We start from the raw sequence: 21,620 nt of genomic DNA on the forward strand, positions 1-21,620 counted from the left end.
GCTTCTCTTTTCGAGTTTCTACTCTCATTTTGTGATTTTTTTTCTTGTACTAAACACAAACTAGTTCTAGAAGAAAAAAATATCAAACCTGTCAAATTACTATTGCCGGTGTAAATTGAACCGTTACATTAATTTGCCTGCTGATATATTTCTAATTTCTATGAAAGAACTTTAGACAGCACGACATCAATTATTTTATCAGCTCGCTGTTTTGTTTATTATACATTATTATTATTATTATTAATTATTATTATTATTATTATTTATGGCTAATTAGATTTGAGGTATAAAATCACGAGTTAATTCTAAGTAAATGTGATGTTGCTGCTTATTGAAAATCTGCAAATGGACAAGGAATATGATTTATTTTCCTGTTTTGCCACAAATATAATCAGTTTAGACAATTAAGATTAAATTTGCATGGTGTGAACTGTATTCATAACTATCATGATGTAAGTGGAATATTCAATGAAGAATTTACATTTTCCGTAAAGTATATGTTCAACTTTCTCTGTAGTAATGCAGGGTATTTTTAATATGGAAAATTATTTTTCATAAAATTGCAATTTTTTGCTGAAAAAATATATTTTTAGCCCATAATAGGGTTCCACTGCAATTGAATGTTGACAATATAAAGAAAACTGAAAAGCGTTTTGATACTCTTTTTACAATTTAGTCAACTAGTTGCTTGATTTTGATTAATCTAAAGTCAGTTATAATAAGATGAGTAGAGAAAAATCAGAGTTTCACAGTCACCTTTTTTGTAACTTGGAAGCAGATCAAAATATACCTTCGTGTTTGATAAGCTATTTTGGGCCCATGGGTGGGAAGCATCTAGCTCTGCCTTTCTTAGCCTCACTTGTAATCTGGAGGGACTCCAGCTGAAAGCACTATCAGAACATCCACTAATTTCTTTTATCAGTCCCTGTCCCATTGTAGATTACTGTAGTAAAGGAGCAGTCTACTGGAAAAGCATGGCACTGGCAGTTTCAATTTCCTTTTTTGGAATCAGATTAAACATATGAGAAGGCACAGTAAAGTCTTTTAAACTCCTACTCTTCAGGACATCATTTCAGGAGAAAACAGCCTGCTAATGTGCTTTGAATAAACACAGAAACCTGATTCAAGAGACAGTCCACTTCACTGCTTCCATCCCCTAGGCAAAACCAGAAAGATATTGTCTTGGAACTAGAAAGAAATGGAGTCTAGCAACATTTCGTAGATGCAGTTTTCTCGCAGCATATGGAGGTGCTTGAGAACATCTCCTGACTATTACATATGGTAGAAATAAGAGAGCAAAAAACCAATAAATAGCAGCCAGATGGCATCAAGGTGACAGGTTTTATAGTATCTAGTAGCAGAGAATGAACAAGACATCAGAAGCTGGCTTTAGCAGGCTACATTTATTTCCCAGAAAAATCCCTGATGGCTGTAAAGCAGTTGCTTCAGGGAACAGTTTAGGATTTCTGTGTAAGTATCTTGATTAGTGCTTGTTAATGCTGTAATACACTGTGTCCTGTTTCAAATTATGTTGGACTAAATCCAATCTTACTCCTGTCTACAGCAGACCCATAGAAATGAATGGAGCATCCTGGTCACAACTCATTTATGTTGCACTGATTAGTGATGTTGAATTGATAAACAGTTTTAATAAAAACAAGAACCACAACACAAGATGACAGCCTCTAGTAAAATGCAATTTAGATTTTTTGTATGGAACTTTTTCTTCAGTGCTACAAATAACATGCATTTGTTCCTTTGCCTGTATTTTAAAAATATGTGTACATTTTCATTCTCAGGTGCCTTTCAAAGGCTCTATATAACTATGGCATGTTAAGGACATTATCTGTATTTTGCAGGACATTTTCTCAATTGCATTGTTATTTATATCACAAAAATAGCTTATATCAAATTGGACTTGAGTGTTTTTCCTAGTATGACAGCTTTATCCTCTTTGGTGCTTATGATGAGTGAAGGATCATACATGGAACGAAACTCGTCTATTTTAATGAACGGGGCACAAAAGCTACATAATATCCCCTAATTCCAGAGTGTAAAAACACATAGTTTAAATTTAATTAATGCGAATTGCTTCTTAAATCTCTATTGTTATAGAGGGTCCTCCATCATCAGGTAGTTGGTGTGCTGATGTCAGCTTACTGAATAGTAATATATAGTGAATCTTCTAAAACTTTTTCCACTTGCAACACCCTACATGGTTTGGGTTACCTACGGGATCGCCTTCTCCCGTACAATCCACACCGCACACTTAGGTCCTCTGGGGGGTGGCTGCTCCAGCCTACCAGTAAACCAGTACTCGACTGGAGACCGTTATCCAGAAGACCTTTTCATCAGTCGCCCCAAAACTGTGGAATGACCTGCTGGAAGAGCTCCAACAGCTAAATGAACTGTCAGAATTTTAAAACAATCTAAAGACCTATCTCTTCCCGTAGGCCTATTCAGCCAATTTTAAGCATGAATTTTAATCTCTGTCTTGTGTATTAATATGTGTTGTTTATAGAACTATGTTTTAATATGTGTGTTTATAGAATGTTTGCATGGTTTGACTGTGCTGAAACTTGCCTCGACCCATGAGGAGAGGCGGGTAAGAAATCAAATAATAATAATAATAATAATAATAATAATAATAATAATTATTATTATTATTATTATTATTTCCACCTGAGAAATGTTTACATAATCCCATATATATAGATATATAAAATAAGTATAAAAATCAAACATTTATGAAAATAAATCAGTATTTGCAAGACTTGCTAAACAGACTGGTTTTCCTTTTTGTGGAAAATTCTGCAGAGTCCACTATAAACACTGCATGTTGTTGCTAACAAATTGTGTAAATGTGTGGTGTTCAAAAACCTTTTACTATTTCCAAATTTTTCGTGACCCCAACATTAAGCTAAGGGGCACCCATTTGTGATCGGGACCCATAGTTTAAGAGGCAGGGATGTAAAGTAACATTCCCTACTTGTGAATAAAGGGCATATAGAAGGATCCCCACCACACAAACACACACACACCTTACTGAGTTGTAACAGCTCTGTCAAACAATGGCCCTTCTTGTAATGACCATATATTTCCAGTTTTCTATATAGATGGTTCTTAGCCTTATACAAAGAATATCCTGCAGTGGCAGTTATCTGAGGTGTGATATCCAAATTTCATGTTGAAGTTCATTCTCTGATTGACAGCAAATATTAACCTTCCTTACAACTAGGGAAATGAGGTATCTCCTATATGAGAAAATTGATCTCTCTTGCAATCTGAAATGGTCTAAATGAAATTTGTTATGGAAAAGGGTGGCTTTGAAAATGTTTTTATAAGTGTGGGTGTGTTGCTAGAAAAGACAAAGGCTCATTGTTTGGGTAACCCAAATAAATTTATTTTGTAGTATAATTGACCTCTAGACACTGTATTTTGTTTCTTTGAGAACATTTTAAAACTCTCTTTAATTATGGAGTCCACACATATGACTAAGTCCAAACAATATTGGACATTTAGATTATTGTACAAATGGGTATGAAAATTGTCTCCAGTGTATGTAATAAATTTGGCCCTAGGTGTCCTTTAGAGTAATCTCATGCCCAAGACACTGACCACTGTTTGAAATCTGAATGTGTGTGTGCGTACATAATTTATCTCAGACACAAGTTTCATATTGGGTCATTCTTTGAAAAGAGCATACTCGTATATTATATATATTTGAATGTATTCAAGAGTAAATTACTTGCAAAGCAATATTCATACTTAGAATTTGTTCTTCATATACAACTTGTGAAACAACTTTTGAAAGATGGTAAACCTTAAAAAACTAATAAAAGTAGATTATTAGTACCAAGCAAACATAAGTATTTGCAGTAGTGGCACTCTTCTTGGATAATTTCTATTTATAGATAGGTATTTGTGATTAAATGTGTGTGTGAGAGAGGGGGGGGGGGACAAAAGAGTATATATAAATAATTTAAATAGCTTAATTCCTTTCATTATGGCCATGGTAGAAATCCAGAGACTATTATTATATTCTGCTCTATTATTATATTCTGCTCTAGAAGAGTAGTCTTTTGATGTTTGGAAATTATATTTGTATTATCTTGTGGTAGATGCAAGAGTAAGTAGACCTAAGTCTACAAAAGCTTATCTTATGTTAGTCTCAAAGGTGTTACAAGATTCCTTTGCATACTGATATTCCAGACTAACATGTTTGTAAATCTTTGTATTAAGTATATATATTTCCATTTTAATTGGACATAAAAAGTTTTGCCCAGTTGTTTTACCTAAAATCAGAAATAATTTGGATCTAATTAAATATGGTATAAAGCCTAAATTCCATATAATGTAAGTTGAATTGAAGAATCATAGATTTCTGCTTTCATAGTGGAGATTATCTTGCCATGGCTTGGAGTCCCAGCTGGGACCATTTCTGTATTCTAGTCTTCTGAGACCTGCATGGTGCCATTCACCAGACCTGTCACTCATACTTTTGGTGAAGTACTTGGGCTAATCAGTTTCAGATTTGCATTTCGCCATGCAGTAGTCCATGAACTGCCGCAATGCGGTCCTTATGACACCATCTTTGAAGACCACTCAGCTTCTGCCAAAACAAAATGAGGTTGCTGTCTTACTGGGCGGGGTTAGTTGAGGGGAGCCTATTTTATCTCTTCACCAACTGCAGAGCCTGCCTATTTTGCGCCTGAGCATAATCCAGGTGGGTCTGTGTTATCTTAGTGTCATCTTCTCCAATGGCATTTAAAACGCAGGTGAGACACTTATCTCAACTATTTTAGATTGGAACTTCTGGGACAGACTTTCTTTAGCGGGTTATATCTTATTATATATGAATAAAAATATTAGAACTAAAAAGAAATGTTTTCACCAAATTCTAATTGGTGAAGATAAATATGATATAGTTTATTTTAATTTTTTGCTTTTAGAATTGTAATACATAGAAAATAGTGTTTTCAAATTCATTTTATTTGTAAATATTTTTTCTCATCTTTCGTTTGTGGGCGTGAGACAAGTGGATCACAGTAAGTACTCCTCGTGTATATTCAAGTTTTCAGCTACTTGATGATACTTATTTTTAGAACTGAATAGTGTATGTAGAAGCAATGATTTTGGATAAAGAAGAAGCTTCTGTGACAGGACAGGTGTGATAAAATAAATGTATTTTAAACTATTTTTAATTAAATAAACTTATTTTTCATCTTGAAATATATGTTTCATTTATTTCTAAATCTGCTAGTCTTTAGAAATACATTATTGACGTCACACCACCAAATGTGGTTGACTACATGTGGGACCATGTTCAGTTGCCATATTGCTCCCAACTGATTTATTTGCTCATTTTTTTTTCAAGAAACGTTTGCTGTTTAGTTTAAAAATTGCAGAAAAATTCTTAGCCACTTTAGAAGCAAAATATTTATAGTGACTAAAATAATGTTTGAAATTGAATGACTTTTAAGGTAATATAAATAGTTCTGATGTGTCAGAGCTTTGTGGGCAAAGACAAACTTGACTTTAATCCTTGGTCGAAACTTTGAATACTGTTACTGCCATCACGCATGTGCTTTCCAAGACTCAATGCACTTAGAGCAGCAATTTATTTTTTTCAGTACTTTATACTGGTCATTGGTATTTAAACTGAAATGGATTAAATATGATTCCACTGAGATATCCTCTCTTTTTCATCTATCTCAAGCTGTGTCTTATTTTACAACAAATAGCAAGTTTTAATGTATGTTCACTTTTTCATTGGATAAATATATTAAGAACTGATTTAAATACATGAAGCATTAGTCTGTAGACATAGACCTCATGCTAGACATGGCTAGTTGTGAAGGCAGAGAGGGATTGTTTCCCATTTCTGTCCCCATAGGGAACTTAAGTCTAAATTCCTCTCTACACTTTCTGCTTGTCTTCTTTTATCTGGAGCTATTTTGGTAGTCATAGCAGGGAGGAACAAACTATTGAGGAATATTAGCTTGGTTCTGTCATGTCCTCATGCTCTGCTTGAGCAACTATTATTGTGACTTCTGGCATTTCATTGTTTGCCCTTAAACACCCCTCGTGGTCATCGAGAGAGTATCACGAGGCAGTTGTGTGCCGCAATGCGACACTTGGCTGAAGGGCAGCAGCTGGATCAGTGCCAGCCCTAGAAGAAGATGAAAATAATTTTACTAGTATGGCCATAACACTTCTGAACAGGTCTTAAAACTACTCTTGCTGTCCTTCTCTACAAATAAAACAACAACCAGTTTTTCTGCAGCTACCCTGCTGCAGTGTGTAGGGAAAACTGGGTTAACAATTTTGTGGAGGTAAATTGAGCGGACTTTAAAGATAGACATCTTCCATTGTCTAAAAGTGCAAAATATAAATTGTAACACACTCTGAATATGAACTGCTTATATACGATATAGTCTACAGCTTGTTAATTTGGATACCCTGCAGCAATAAGCTTAAGGATAGATGCATTTCATCCTTAATTCTTATAGCTTTTATCTTTAATTTTGAGAGAAGCAGAAGGCAAGTATGTTTTTAACCATTTTCTTGCAGGGCTACTGTCTGCTTTCTTCTTGGAATTACTTTTAATTTTAATGAACTCAGGACCATCTCCTAGAAGTATGGGCTATGCCATTTGAATGTTTCAATATACATATTTTACCACCAGTTTATTTGTAATGCATTTAGATGCTCAATATTCATCCTATAACCATTTCTGCTGGATTATATTTAAAGCCTAAAGAAAAGTCAATGTATTATCACTGAAAATTCATCAGTATTCAAAGACACAAATCCTGTGTTTTTAAATAGTTGATATTTCATCAGTCGCACACTGAAATGAATTACTATTTCCCACAAAAATTTAAGGGTATGGGTAAATTGGATATAGTGGGTTTTTCACATCTGTTCCAAAAGAGGCATTGTATGGGATATTTCTAACATCTAAGAGGTGTTGGCAATTCTGAATATAAATAATGTTTGATGTTTTCAAAATAACATTTTGCTCATCTTTTTCATGCTCAGTGTTTTAACTTTTAAACTTTTTGACATTTAAATAAGATCCTATATTTCTCACTTATGTAAAGAAAAAGTAAGACCGTTGTCTAATCCTATGAATAAAAAATTGAATTTTCCAAAATTCAAAAGTTGACGTCTAATTATCTTATGGCATTGGGAAATAAACTGTTATTTCACAATTTTATATCTGAACCAGCTTGAGGTGGTTTTGTTTTTGTGTTAAATTTTTGATAATATGTGGTAATAGAGTTTTAGAAATTGATTGCTCACATTTACGTAGTAGTTCTAAAGGTTACTGAGAGATCTTGTGATCTCACAGCATTTCACCTCATGATATTTAAAATATGTTTTAATCATTAAACACAGGTGCATGTGTAATAAAAGGTAGTTCATGCTCATTCAATAATTCAAAGCAACAAAGTAGCAAAAAATGTGTTTTGTGCATTTTATAAAACCTTAAATTTCAAAATCTGTTGAACTACTGATTTGTAATTTTGGCTTTTCTTTTCTTTTGTTTTGTGTAATAATATATCCAAAACTATTGAACTGGATCTAAAGTTGCCAGAGCTGAATTCTGAATAGGATGTTTCTGTGCTTGAAAAACTATGATTTTTGCTGATTCCACCTCACTGACCTTCCCCGATCCCTAGAAAATCTACATATGCACAAGATTGGATCCAACCTACGGTTTGCTTTGAAGGGTCTGCAAACCCATTGCTGATTCAGTTGGATTTTAGCTATGAATTCAATTCTAATTATAGGATTCCTCCAAACCTATTTTCAGCTATGGTACATGATTATGATATAGTGCCCACAAGAACACATGCCATTAACACATTGTAAATTACAGTTTACAAATTTGACAATTCATAATTATGGGCGTGTAATAGCCATTGCATATGCCAGTCATTTATGGCATCCTCTTAGATTTAAAAAAAATGGTGCCATTCTTGTATTCTTAAAACTAGTTATGAAAAAAAATATTTATTTTTAACAAAAGCATAGATGAACTAACTTCTCCTAAAAAGAATAGTTAATTTAAACAAAATTGTTATTGCAGTAATATCGTCGTCCACTTTTTTGGTCCAAACATGTTAGCGTAATATGGTAGTGAATTAAAATTCTTAATGTCTTTGACCATTATGCATGTTGTTTGGGACTGATAAAAAATAAAGTTCAGTGCCATTTACTAATCTTAAGGGGAAAACATTTTCAAATTGAGCTCATTCTCTGTCCTGCATAAAGCCATTTACAATGTAGCCTTATTAAAATACGGCTATATTGTAAACGTAGGAGCAGTGCTGCATTGTAAATAAAATTTACTACAACTGCTGCCTGCTCCCAAGAGAGGTGGGTTAACATTGAATTGGATCTTGCAATGAATCATAGTACATATATCTTTAAATATGAAATCATCAATAACTTCAAAAGATACTTTCTATTTCTAATACACTGGTTTTATTTGTAAATCTGCCTGTCTAAGTCATTTCATGAAAGTGAGGTTGGTGAAAAGGCTTCGCCCTTCCAATCCACCCTGTTGTACATTTTTGGTGGCAAAAAAATGAGGCAATTAAATTGGATGGGAAACAGATCTTGGATGTTCGTAATGGAGTTTCCAGTGCAGCTGAAGGATCAAAGATGTTTGAACACCAAGAAGCAATAGTAATTTTGGGGCAAGCTAAGAAAATGTCAGCTTTGAAACTGTCGAATTGAAAGTGGTAGGTATTCCTTTGCCCTTAATCCTCTAAAGATCTGCCAGAAGAAGAGAATATATGTCAAAGCTTCATGTCTCTCAGGCATAGGTTTCAAGGGTCAAAGTAGTTATTAAATTCAATATTTGCACTTGCTTCCTTGAAAAATAAAATGAGAAAGGATCATACCAGTGGGGAGAGAATAGAATTGGACATCAGCGTTAGGTCTTCTTCATCATATCTGGTGCGTGCTCTCTCTCTCTACACACACACACATAGAGAGGAGGAGGGAGAGATAGCAGTGGGATACCTATTTATAAAGTTTTGTTTACAAATTATTTGAATGAACACAATTGTAAATAATGTAAGGCATGGAAAGCATTGCCTTGCTTGAGTTAAATCTGTCCAATAGCATCACTGTTTGCATAAAACTGACATCTGTTTGACCTCGCAGTCCAAGAAGTCAGTTAACATGCAAAGAAGTTTACTGGTTAACAGAGAAGGTTTTAACTATTTGCAGTGTGACTGCGTATGGCTACCCATGTCTACTCAGAACTAAGCTTCACTTAGTTCCCTCTCCAGGATTGTCATCTAATCCTATATATGTGCTTTAGATTAATGAATTTGCAAGCACATTCATAAATCGGTATTACCCCATAAGGAAGGCTACCTCTTGTTCATATAGTTCCAAAGAATTAATAGACATTTCTTACATTTTGGTAACTTTGGGAAGAAGATGTAAGAATGGAGAAAGACCAACATATTTGAATAAGCAGACAATTAACAAATCAGCATGTGCTTTTTAGTTGTTTTTTTAATGGCACCTGGAGAACATTTAGCATTAATTATTTTAAAATAGCACTAAGAGCCTGTCAAAATGATATTGCTGTTAGAACATATATTACTGTAAATATTAATTTAAGGTGTCAAAACAGCAGTCAACTGCTATATGTTGGGAACTTCTGACATTATTTGGGTTTTGTTACAGTTGAATGGCAAACAGTTTATGTAATAATCATCTACAGTACTTGGTGCTGGGCACACAGAAACAAACACACAAGATTAAGGACTTTGCTCACTTCCTTTCAGAGTTTTTCTCTTATGGTGTGGAGGAACAATAGGGAAGAGACTTTGTAAAACCCATTTATACACTTCATATATACTAGCACTTCTAACAGTCTTGAAGTTTCTCAGTCGCCATTGAGAACAATCATAATGTAAGAAATGCCAGGACAATCAAAATATGCTGATTCTGGGAATTGTATATGAGCCTGGGGTTCAGTGGATTATGCGTAGCGAATAATGAATCATGCTTTGCTCATTGTTCAGGGGTGCATATATTCATTCTAAATAATTAAGCAGTTTGTTATATTTAGGATCCATCTTTTTATTATTATTATTTTGAGAAAAATCTATTTCTTAAAAGAGTATTTCTTAAAACCACATATGTGCAAATCATACCTTCTGAGTAATTAGCCAGAGGTATGCAAAGTAGCTTAAGAGAGAAAAAGCTGGAAATAATAATAATAATAATAATAATACCGGCTTACTAAGCTGTTGTTTCCTAGCTAGCTATTGCAGGTTCACAAATATTACTGCTGCATTTGTACAGTTTCCCCCAGTCTTCATATGGTTTGGATTTGAACTCCCATGATCCCTCCCTATTGGCCATGTTAGGAAGAGCTGCTGGGAATTAGATTTCTCTGATAAAGGAGTGGCCTAATTGGAAAAGACAGAAGGAAATGTTACACTTGTTAGAACTGCCATTGTTGCTATAACTAATCAGTCAACCCCAAAGATCTATGTCATGGTCCCAGAACTTCCTCTCTCCCCCTCTCTCTCTCACACACACATAGACAGAGAGACAGACACAGAGACAAGACTGCTCCTCTAGGTTAAATAAGAGAGCAAGAACAGAGAAAATACCAAACCCTAAACAGATACAGGAGTATAGATTATTTAGATACCACGGAGCCAGCCTCATCTAAAGTGATACTTGTTAACTGGGAAATGTCTAAGAGTTTTTTTCTTCAATAATAGTTAAACATAAAACTAAATATGACTTCCTTTTTGATCTAGCGGAGTTGAAAACCCAGAGAAAGCAAGTGAAACAAATGCATGGATTATTGCTAGTCTTTAAAGAAATCAAAGGGTTAAATGTGTTCTTTAATTCCAGAAACAAATTAAAAACCCTGTCTCCTTTTTCTAAGAACAGCAGTAATGTTAATTGACTAGTTTAAATATTACAGATGATATCTGTAGACCACATCTGAGTACACATACAAATATCAGGAGAAAGGCGAGATAAAAAATAAAGTAAATAAAAAATAAAATGCAGAGTCTGTGTATGATCTCTGCATTGAATAGCCTATGAGTTTGTGTATTTCTTTACAGATTAGAATTGTCCCGATGGATGCAGCACAGCCAAATGCCATACAAAAAAAAAAGCCTGCTGCTTATTATCTTGAGGCTTGAATGGCTAACCGCCCCCTGGTAATTACGCTAGATGCTCATTAGTGCTGAACAAGCACTAATAAAAAAAAATAATCTACCATATCATTTGTCATTTTGATTGGTTGTTTGCGATAACTGCTTTCAGAAATCAAGTGTTAAGAGAAAATCAGAGTCCATATTATATTTACCAATTGGAGTCTCCCTTCAACTATGACTCTATGCTTTGGAAGGGAAGGGAGTTATAAAAATGCATATCCAATCCATTCAAAATCAGTGCAACAAGAAAACAACATGCATATTTTATATGTGTATCCCTTGAGAGTGAGCCTTTCACAGTGCATCTTTTCCATCATGCTAACAGAAAACAGACCTATTTCTGTCACAGTAGTTGTGACATTGGACAAATGTGTAAAAAGCCATTTGTATGCCTCCCATTCACTTCAAACTTATTCCAGTGAACACAAAATTGCACATTTATTAATTTTGCCACCTATCATCTTGTTTAATGTAGGCAATTAAAATAACAATGTTACCTTTAGATCACAGTTTTGCTGATACCATAGCTGTAAAATTTAATCCTAGGCTATTATTGTCACCGCAAAAGAATACCCGGTGCTGCTAAGATGTTGTAAAATGTTTATTATTAGGAAGTCATAAGGTGATTTCATTTGCATTGCTCATGTATGGCCTTGATTGATTATGATATTTCATTCAAATAATTTATTTATTTTATTTATTTCATTCACTTATACCCCGCCCTTCTCACCCCGGGGGGGACTCAGGGCGGCTTACAGGGGAGGGCACAATTAGATGCCCGAACACACAACAAGTAATACAAAAAATAACAATTCAACACTTAAATTAAAACATCAATACATAGTAAAATCCTAAAAACCTAAAAACAATCTCATGTCAGGGTCCATATATCAGAGTCCGTAAGTCAGTTCTGCTCCATTTGTCTTTGTCCATTTCCAGGTCCTTGAGTTAATTGTCAGGGTGACCAAAAGCTTGGTCCCACATCCAGGTCTTTAGTCTTTTCCTAAATGCTAGGAGGGAGGTCGCCGATCTAATTTCCCCGGGGAGTGAGTTCCACAGGCGGGGGGCCGCCACTGAGAAGGCCCTGCTTCTCGTCCCCGCCAGCCTCGCTTGAGAGACTGGCGGGGTCGAGAGCAGGGCCTCCCCAGAAGATCTTAAACTTCGAGGTGGGACGTAGAGGGAGATCCGTTCGGACAAATACACTGGGCCGGAGCCGTATAGGGTTTTATAGGTCAAGACCAGCACTTTAAATTCTGCTCGGAATTGGATTGGCAGTGTCTCTGTGAAATAAGAGTTGGACTGCCAGTGTCTCTGTGAAATAAGAGCAGAATGAGTAGCATGCTCCTTATAACTCTGTTCAGTGGAGATTAGAAGAAGAAGAAGTTCATTTGTATTACCTCTTTCTCCCAATAATATAACTTATTTATAGTGTCAGAAGCAGTACAGTTACAATGCATTTTAAAAGACACAAACAAAGTTAAAAACTTGGCATTATGCGAGATTTCCTTTGACCAGAAGTTGGCCACTTGGAATGCCTCTGGTGTCACTGTGAAAAAGTCCTCCAGGGGGGAGTTTGTGATCTGGTATCAGCCATGGATTGAGGTTCCGGTTTTTAGCCTACCACTTTTGGATTCTTGCTAGCAGGTGTTCCTGCCAGTGTCTCTGTGAATGTTAGGAAGCTATTTCTTTATTTAAGATGTTTGTTTGCTGGGTGATAGCTGAACAGAGGATGGTCTGGACATCTCAATGCCTTGGTCCTTTCATTACAGGCTGCTACTTCTTGACGGATGTCAGGTTGTACAATACCAGCTAATCATATGAAACATATTAACATATTAAAGCCTGAAAAAACCGACAACAAACCAGCTAAACATATTAAAACAATGCAAGTTAAAAATAACATAGAATAAAAAATAAATATAAGTGTCAGAAACAATTAAAGATTTTGTAAATTAAAGATAAGAAATATTAAACTGCATTAAATTATTATCAAAAACCCCATTTAAAAATCTTCAAAACAGCACCACAAAGCTTTAACAACTCAACAGTCATCAACGGAAGGATGAACATGTACACTATATATATATATATATGTTTTGGTTACATATGAAGGACTGGCACTCTCTTGGTTTTGATAGGACATGGCTTGCGACAGCCAAAATTCAAACACTTTTCAAGAAGGTGTTGATCCTCAGCTACCCTGAAGCTGAAAATTAAGACTTTTGTTTTATAGGGGAGTGAAAGTTTCCCCATTTTTTTCTCAAGCACTACTGGGAAGCTTATTTAGTTCAATGTAATTTAAATTGGCCTCTCTTGTCCTTGTAACTTAATGTAGAATGGGGTATCAATTCGATCTGATGTTCAGTAGAAAACTTCATTTCATGTTTTCCATCTTATATACAATTTTTCTAAATAAAATATAGCTATTGGAATGTGTCAATATTCTGGCCTATTTCATTATAACATTTCTTCTGCATGGGGTCTATAAAATCACACAGCTGAATGAAACCAATATCATTTTTTACTGCATAGCCTTATTTGCAAATCTATTGGGATTTGCATCTCAGGTGGAACCAACCTAACATGATGGGCAGATGAAAATTCAACTTTGTACATGCTGAACATGACAAATTTGCAGGGTTTTTGTTTTTATAAATGTGTGAGCACTAGATTTAAAAAAAACATGAGAGAAAGAAAAAATGTGTTTATTAATGAAAGTACAGGCAGTTCCCGAGTTACAAACATCTAACTTACAAATGGCACATAGTTAAGAACGGGGTGAGATAACAGGAAGTGAGATAAATCTACCTCTAGAAAGGAAAATTCACTCCTGGAAGAGTTATCATGGGGAAAGAGTCCTTACACTTTAAAAAATGTCCTTGTTCTGACTTACATAAAACTTCAACATAAGAACAAAACTATAGAACCTGTCTTGTTTGTAACTTGATGATTGCCTGTACAGACATTGAGAGCTTAGTTCGTAAAGGTTTAGCTTTTACTCAAACATGTTTATGGTGCTGCATTCAGGTTACCTCTTTTTCCCTTTAACAGTTCCTCATCTCTAATAACCATATGGCAGGCATAGAAATCATTCTTCTGGGAATACCCTCCTAAACTGAGAATGGTTTTTGTTATTTTGTGCATTCAAGTTGTTTCCTTCTTATCACGAAAAAACTATAGCAAAATGTGCTGCAGAATGTCCCACAAAACCAATGTTTTTCCATGTTTTTAAAGATAGAACCAATTAGGAAAAGACATCTATAACCCAGGAACAAAAATCGTGTTACATAGTGTTATAGATTCAGCCACATCATCAAGATGCAAAGGCAAATAAATATGACATGCCAGTAGCGGTCAAGGTTAACTGATGTCTCCCAGACTCTTACCATTGTGTTCTTTCTACTGGTACCACCTATTCATCAGAAATGTATTTGAAAAGATAGATTGGCACTGTAAATTCCTAAAAAAAATAAATAGTGTATTGCTTATTTTAACTTATAGGGCTGACTGGATCCACAAGAGATTTATAATGGTAAAGGAGCTATCCATGGTGCCGGATCTTATTTTCAAAATAGTTTGGATTAAAACCTGGAACTACTCCTCTAACATGGAAACCAACTGTCACTGGATAGTTTATATTTGTTTTTATAGGCATCTTGAGGTTTACAGTGCGAATGCATTTCTAACTATGCTCCGATCGATCGTTCATTTCTTGTGTTTTCCCCCCACAAAAATAACATTTTCTATAAATAGCTCTGTCAGAATACTGCTACTGATTGAATCCGTCTATGTTTGTTTTTCTTTCTCTATAGTACTCTCAATAACAACAACATCACTCGCATCCCTCTCACCAGCTTCAACCATATGCCGAAGATCAGGACCCTGTAAGTACTCCTTTTCAAAGCATTTTGTGATTGAACTGACCTGCATAATGTTTCAGTCTTTTTTCTTTTTGTTTTCAACACTTTTTTAAACAAATGGAACATAATTGCTTATTCTAAGAGAGAGGGAGAATGTGCAGCACTCTTGTTTCTCTTTCATTTCAGTATGTGAGAGCAGCAAGTAGCTTGAATTGGAAATAGAATAAGGGTGATATATAGGCCAGAAGCAAGACTGCCACAGTGGAGAGACTTCACTCTCTTTTTCTTGTGGCAAGATAAGCCTTAATGTCAGGCCAGACAAGCATGGAGGTCATGGCGTGAGCTTATGCAGCCCAACATAGACTGCTGTTCCTGGGCTGGGTTTGGAACAGAGTCTCAGAGTGAGAATTAAACTGGGAAGAAACCTTGTCTAATCTGGGCATTGTGATGTACAACATAACATAAAAAACTGTTTATTGGAACCTAACTGGATTTTTCACAAAAAGATGTATTTCTTCTGTGTGTGGAAAGATGTTTTTACCAAACAAGAGCATTTTCTGGACAGATTTCACCAAATTCTTCTGCTTATGAACTTCCCACATGCACATTTTTGCCGAGGAGATTTCATAGAGATTGACAAATTCACACAAATTACCTCTATCCATCTATTGGAAGGAGAGTCTCTTGAACAGAACTGGATTCAAGAATGTCTCTGCAGTAGGATCCGAGCTGTAGTGCTTATGTTTAATGTTCACACAGTCCAAACATATAATCTTAACAACACCACTATATTATAGCCCGGATTTCAGATAAGAAACTGAAGCTGAAACAACATTTCAACCAGAGAATCTTTAGCTCTTTGTTCAGTACCTTAGCTGCTATACACACAAGGAGATTAGTATGTTCTGCATTGTTCCATTGCATTGGGAAAATAGGCAAATCCAATATTGGATAATGCAACAGGAGACTGTTATAATGTAGCCAGGTTGGAGCTTCCTCAAATATATATAACATGTCATCCATTTTTATATGTTGTGGTGGACTATGCTGTAATCCAGAAAAGTGCCAAAGAGCACATTGTCCAAGGTAAACTTAGGCACAAAGCCAAGAACACTTCAGCTGTTGACATCAGAAGTAAGAAAATAAATTGCACATGGAGGCTCAAGCTTCTCTGTGCTTTATAGTGGGGTGACAAGAGACATTATGCAAAGCATGAGCTCCATCTACTTCAAGGCAGGCCAGCAAATGGGTATCTGTTATAGAGTGAAAAGGGTGTTGAGGTGGTATCAAGGTACCAGCTTTTTCACCACTCATATAGAACAGGATTAAGAAATACACAGTATAACCATTCGAGTTAGACAGACTCCCTTGAAGCCTATCAAATGGTGAGGGATGCTAGAAGGTACAATCCAAAAATCAGGAGGGCACATTTTGTCTATTCTTGATATAGAGCATAGGTTTTTATTTGTTATATAAATTAAATGATATTATTATTATTATTATTATTATTATTATTATTTACCAAGGATAATGAATGTTCCTCTATTTAATGTTTTGCCATTTAATGTCAAATTGAAGACTTCCCTGATGATTTGGTTAAATAATATCAATTATCTGCCCCCCCCCCCCCTTATTTGTTTCATTATTAGCCTATCTACTTCAGGCCTGTTTTCTTAAGTGAAAAATATGCCAGTTCATAATAAATGTACTGTTTTTGAGTGAATGTAAGGTGCTGGAGTTTTAAACCCATGCTAGTTAATTTCTGGTTGGTTTGTTTAGCTTGGTGGGTCACAAATAGTTTTATAACTAGAGTTAGAAGAAAGAGTATACGAAAACATTTTCTTTGCCTGCACTAAAAATTTGCTGACATCAATACTGAGTTTATTTTTGTATGTATTAAGGCCTTCCATAAAAAGTAGCTCTATAAGTAACTGTTTGAATTCGTTAATTTGAAGATATTTATATATACATTTTAGTTTTTCCCTGGTAGTGCTCTTGTTTTTCCCTACAAATTGATCAGTCTGTGTGATAACCATACAGAGTGTCTGCTGCCATTTTCCTTTAATTCAAAAGATGGCTTTGTATATGGCTCCCTGGAGACTTGTATCGACTAATTCTCTTTTGCTGTAATTAAAGGGAGAAACAGAGAAGGAAGCCATAAATGGGATTTAAAGGAAAGCTTTTAAATTGAATTTTCAGAATTACATTTTATAAAACCTAGATGCTGACCCAAAAAGATATTCTGGAAATCTAATTAAGGCAGTGCCTAAAAGGACACTTTTAAAAACTAGAAGTTATATTTTTGTGCACTATAAATTTACTTCTACCAATTTCAGTTCATGTATATTGCCAAGTAAGTCGGCAACAGACATTTAAGCATTCGTGTTCTTAATGAAAAATAAAAGGGCCCGACTACAATTAAAAGGTTACTTTTTTCATCTTATACTTCATTTATGTTGTTATAGACATCAATGCTATCAGATGAAGATTAAGTGTAAAATAAGCATGCATGGTACAGACAAATGATATTTCCAAGTGTCTTCATTAGGATATTATTGAAGGAAATGACTTTGTATTTCTGTAATTATTAGTCACACTCTTGAATATGTTATTTAATATTTCACATCATTAAGCATACGTTACTTTTTAAAAAAAGAAGTAGATGCTAATAACCCTTTAGAAACCATGGCTGCAATTCAGTGCACCAACTTAGACACACAGAAAACATTGACTATGGAAAAGGAATCTTAAATGTACCCTGCATGAACCTTATACCTTTTCTGTGTGACAGAGCAGTGTGTTAGCTAATTAGAGAGCAATCTGTTGGCGCACTCCAATACCAGAATCATCATTCCTTTCTGTGTCTCTGTGGAAAGTTAGAAGCAAGCTACTATTTCCAGCTTCTCTATTGAGATTGGTTTTCCTCCAGGGGTAAAAGTCTTCTCCCATTCCAAACAGAGACATGGAAATAATTTGGAATAGCTCCAGGGCTACTCCCAGTTACTCCCAATTGTTGGCATGTGAAAACAGGTAGTTGCACAATCACTGAGAATTGTGTTTGGAGCTTGACTGAAACAAGGGATCCTCAGCACCACCATCAGTTCTGATTTTATAGATTGAAGAGAGAATCCAAAACCTGATTTGTACCCAGAGCTGTGAGATCATCTCAGGAGGAAAACATCAGAAACCTTCATGGTGGCTGAGAAGTCCTGGGAGAAAGGATCCAAAGGGGAATCTTACTCTGGAAAACAGACTTTTCTATGATCTCAAGGACACCCCTGTGGGATATCTTTTTTTAATTATTTAATTTTATGGTAGTTTAGATTCTTGTTAATTGCTTTTTCTGGAGTATAGTCTTCTCCACACACACACATTTTTATTTTCTTAGGGTAGCTAGGAAAAGCTTTCTTCCATTTGGATGTTTTGTTTCATTTTGAGTAGTCTTTGTCAAGGAAAACTTGAAAGAAAGCATGTGTGCATGGTTCAGTCCAAATTGGATTAACAGAATCCAGTGAGTCGCTTTTTTCTGTCCAGGGCTTTGATTATGGCTGAAGCATTTTTGCCTCCTTGTTTTGTGGTGCTGTCTACCAACTACATTTAAGGATGTCCATTTCACATAAACATAATTTATACTGAGCACCTGTGTTGGCAAATACTGTAGAGAGGACAAAGCCAATATAACATAGCAAACGCTACAGCACATTTAAGTACATTTAAGTCCCCTCGATTTTAGTGGGAATTGGGAAAGTTCAGCACCTGTTCTTCAATCGATGGAAGTTACCATGTGTTGTATTGCAGTTTCTTAATTTTTTTCCCTTTTCTTTTTTGTTGGACTTCTCACGTTGTTGACAGTAAGGCTTAGTTTTGCAGCTTACATTTTATGTCTCATTTGGGCTGTTCTTTTCAACCTTTTCATGCTTGTTTAAAACATATTCTGCTGGATTGAAGGTCATAGTAAAAGGAATACATTTTAACTTTGGCTTGATTTCTGAGGAAGAGAAATCATGCAATATAGGTGTAGTGCTACATACATTTTGTTGTTCCTCATAATCTACTCTTCCTTGGACTGTTCTTTTCTTTTTCTAATTTTCTGGTTTGTTGATTATTTAAAAATATTGTAAAATAAGAAAGATTGGAGAGGAATTAATTTGTATCAATATGCTTTCCTTCTTCTATGAGGCAGCTATAATTATGCAAAATGTTGCCCTCCATTCATTTTTCTTCATTCGCTTAATTTTAACTCTCCTGCTGTTTCTGCATCAGTGAAGGAATACATTTTTAGAAACATAATTGTCAGTGATTTTGTGTAGCTTAAAGATGGTTGAAAAAGAAACTGCAACAATTCATTAGTCATCTCAGTGGGTTTCAGAGGAGACTGTTCCACTTCTCCCATTCAGCCCCTAAACTCTCCATGGGTGTGTATCTTAAACTATTCTGTAAACCTCAATGTAATGAAAGTTTCTTTGGGAGAGGACTACTTGGGCATGGTTTGCCATTGTCTTCCTCTAAAATAGAGCCCACTTGCACCTGGTGTTTCTTGGCAATCCCCCAATTATTTCTAACAAATTCTGTGCTCTTTAGCTTCCAAAGCAGGATCTCATGCTTTCAGGAGATTTAGGCAATCCCATGTATTTTATATATCTTCTTGGAAAACCTCTCAAGCAGAGTTTTTGGTTGCACAGAATGCTACAAAGCTGAGATTAGAAAGGGAAGAACCTCTGTAATGGGAACACAAAGTTTGCTTGGCCTCCTCCCAGATCGGCTGCAAAATTACACATGTAAATCTCCAAAATTAGGAGCTTCTGTCTCCTGAATTATGATTCAGAGAAAGGGGATTTTTTGTGATTTTTTTTCTTAACTGGATGAAAATCAGAGCTCCTTGCACTTAGCACTGCAGGTGTTAAATGGAGTGTCTTCCTTCCTCCCAATCCCTATTCTGAAATGTAGCAAGGAAGGGGAGCAAAATAGGGTTGGGAGAGAAAAAAAATAGTAATTATAATGAAGTATATCTTTACAGAGCTGCAACATTTATATTATAATACATTGCTATTATTTTTAAAACCAGTTGTGTGGAAATCCTCAAAAAAAAAACATATGTCAAAATCCATAAGGGTAATGATGATACACAAGGATAATGATGGTGCTATCCCATCTTTTCCCCATAATAATACAAGAACAAAAGTGGTTTAGAGTGCAGTCTACTAAAGATGGTAAATCCCATTACACCTTCTTAGTACAGCCAATGATTGAATAATGGTGCCCGTGCTCCCTTTAGGAAAATAATAATAATAATAATAATAATATTCTTGGGATAGAGTGTCTCTTTGATAAGTTCCTCAATTATTCAAATGATATGTTTCAAGTTAGTCATCTTTGTTTCTCTAACTATAGATATAATCCTGCAATGATTCAACACAGATTTAGTCTCTAATTAGTTCTTTCCATGTGTGATATATATACCAGTTTTGCATGCACTTTAGCTGCATCTATAATGGAGAATTAATGCAGCTTGGCACCAGTACCATGACACAATTTTATGGAATCTTGGGGCTTTTTTTTAGTTTGGTGAAATATGAGCCCTCTTATAAAATTACAACCCCCAGGATTCCAGAGCATTCAGCCATGGCTAAACGGGTGTCAAGCTGCATTCATTCAACAGTACAGATACATCCTTTATTTGGGAAAAAAAACCCCGGCTTAAATGGTGAATTTAGTTTGGCTTCTTTATAGCTGGCCCCCTTTGGTGTTGTGGAGAAAGTGCCTTTCAGTATTGAATCCTAATAAAATATAATCAAATATTTGCTTTGTTAATTTTGAAATCATTTTGACTCCAGTGTGTTGTTGATCACACTGTAGGCGATTTCACATTCAAAAAGCTGTGTTTTTCTTTCAGTAGGAGGAAAGCGAAGTGCTTGCATTGAAAATTGGTTTAGATGCAGATTGCTTGAAATATAATTAATTAAAAGCCTGATAATTACAGGGTTAAGTATGCATAGGAGTATACTTTTATTGGATAACAGCCATTAAATGCTTTTAAAAGTCTCTCTGTATGCAAATGAGATAACATACCTCTTCCAGTATTCTGTTCAAATAAAATTTCACCCAGTCTTTGATGAATAGATCTGTTTGCTTTGCACAGTCTGCTCTACAGGTCAGGAGACTTTAGCTTTCCTGGACATAGTGAGTAAGTGAATTCAAGAAACTTCCCAGCAAAAATGCTTCATGGGCCTTTAGCAGACGTACAAATCTAGAGACTGTCGGTTCAGGCGCCACCACTCAATCCAATTGCAACTGTCTAATATCAGGATCTCTCACACCGCTAATTTATTTTGGAGATTGGCTAGACTGGTTTATAGTTCTTTGTATTTGTCAGTGTAATATATTATGTTAGTCTGTCAAAAATGAGTATTTTGCCCAACTCTGTCCTCAGAAATGACAGTATTGTCTTGGGAGTTTTCTGTTAATGCCTGCCTGCCATGACTCATATAGAAGGGATGAAATATTTGATTGCTTATTTGCACATTCTGGCTACTTTATTTTT

At 35.3% G+C, this 21,620-nt stretch overlaps 1 protein-coding gene across 1 annotated transcript in view; it reads left to right on the plus strand.

Annotated features, from left to right (window-relative positions):
- The window catches only part of SLIT3 (slit guidance ligand 3), a 541,141-nt gene that overhangs the window by 332,547 nt on the left and 186,974 nt on the right, over nucleotides 1-21,620 (plus strand). Inside the window, exon 7 of the mRNA XM_060765012.2 lies at nucleotides 15,032-15,103. Coding sequence (XP_060620995.2) covers nucleotides 15,032-15,103 — 72 coding nt within the window. The remainder of the gene's footprint in view (nucleotides 1-15,031; nucleotides 15,104-21,620) is intronic.

The sequence above is a fragment of the Anolis sagrei genome, chromosome 2 (assembly GCF_037176765.1).
Source record: "Anolis sagrei isolate rAnoSag1 chromosome 2, rAnoSag1.mat, whole genome shotgun sequence".
NCBI classification, from domain to species: domain Eukaryota; kingdom Metazoa; phylum Chordata; class Lepidosauria; order Squamata; family Dactyloidae; genus Anolis; species Anolis sagrei.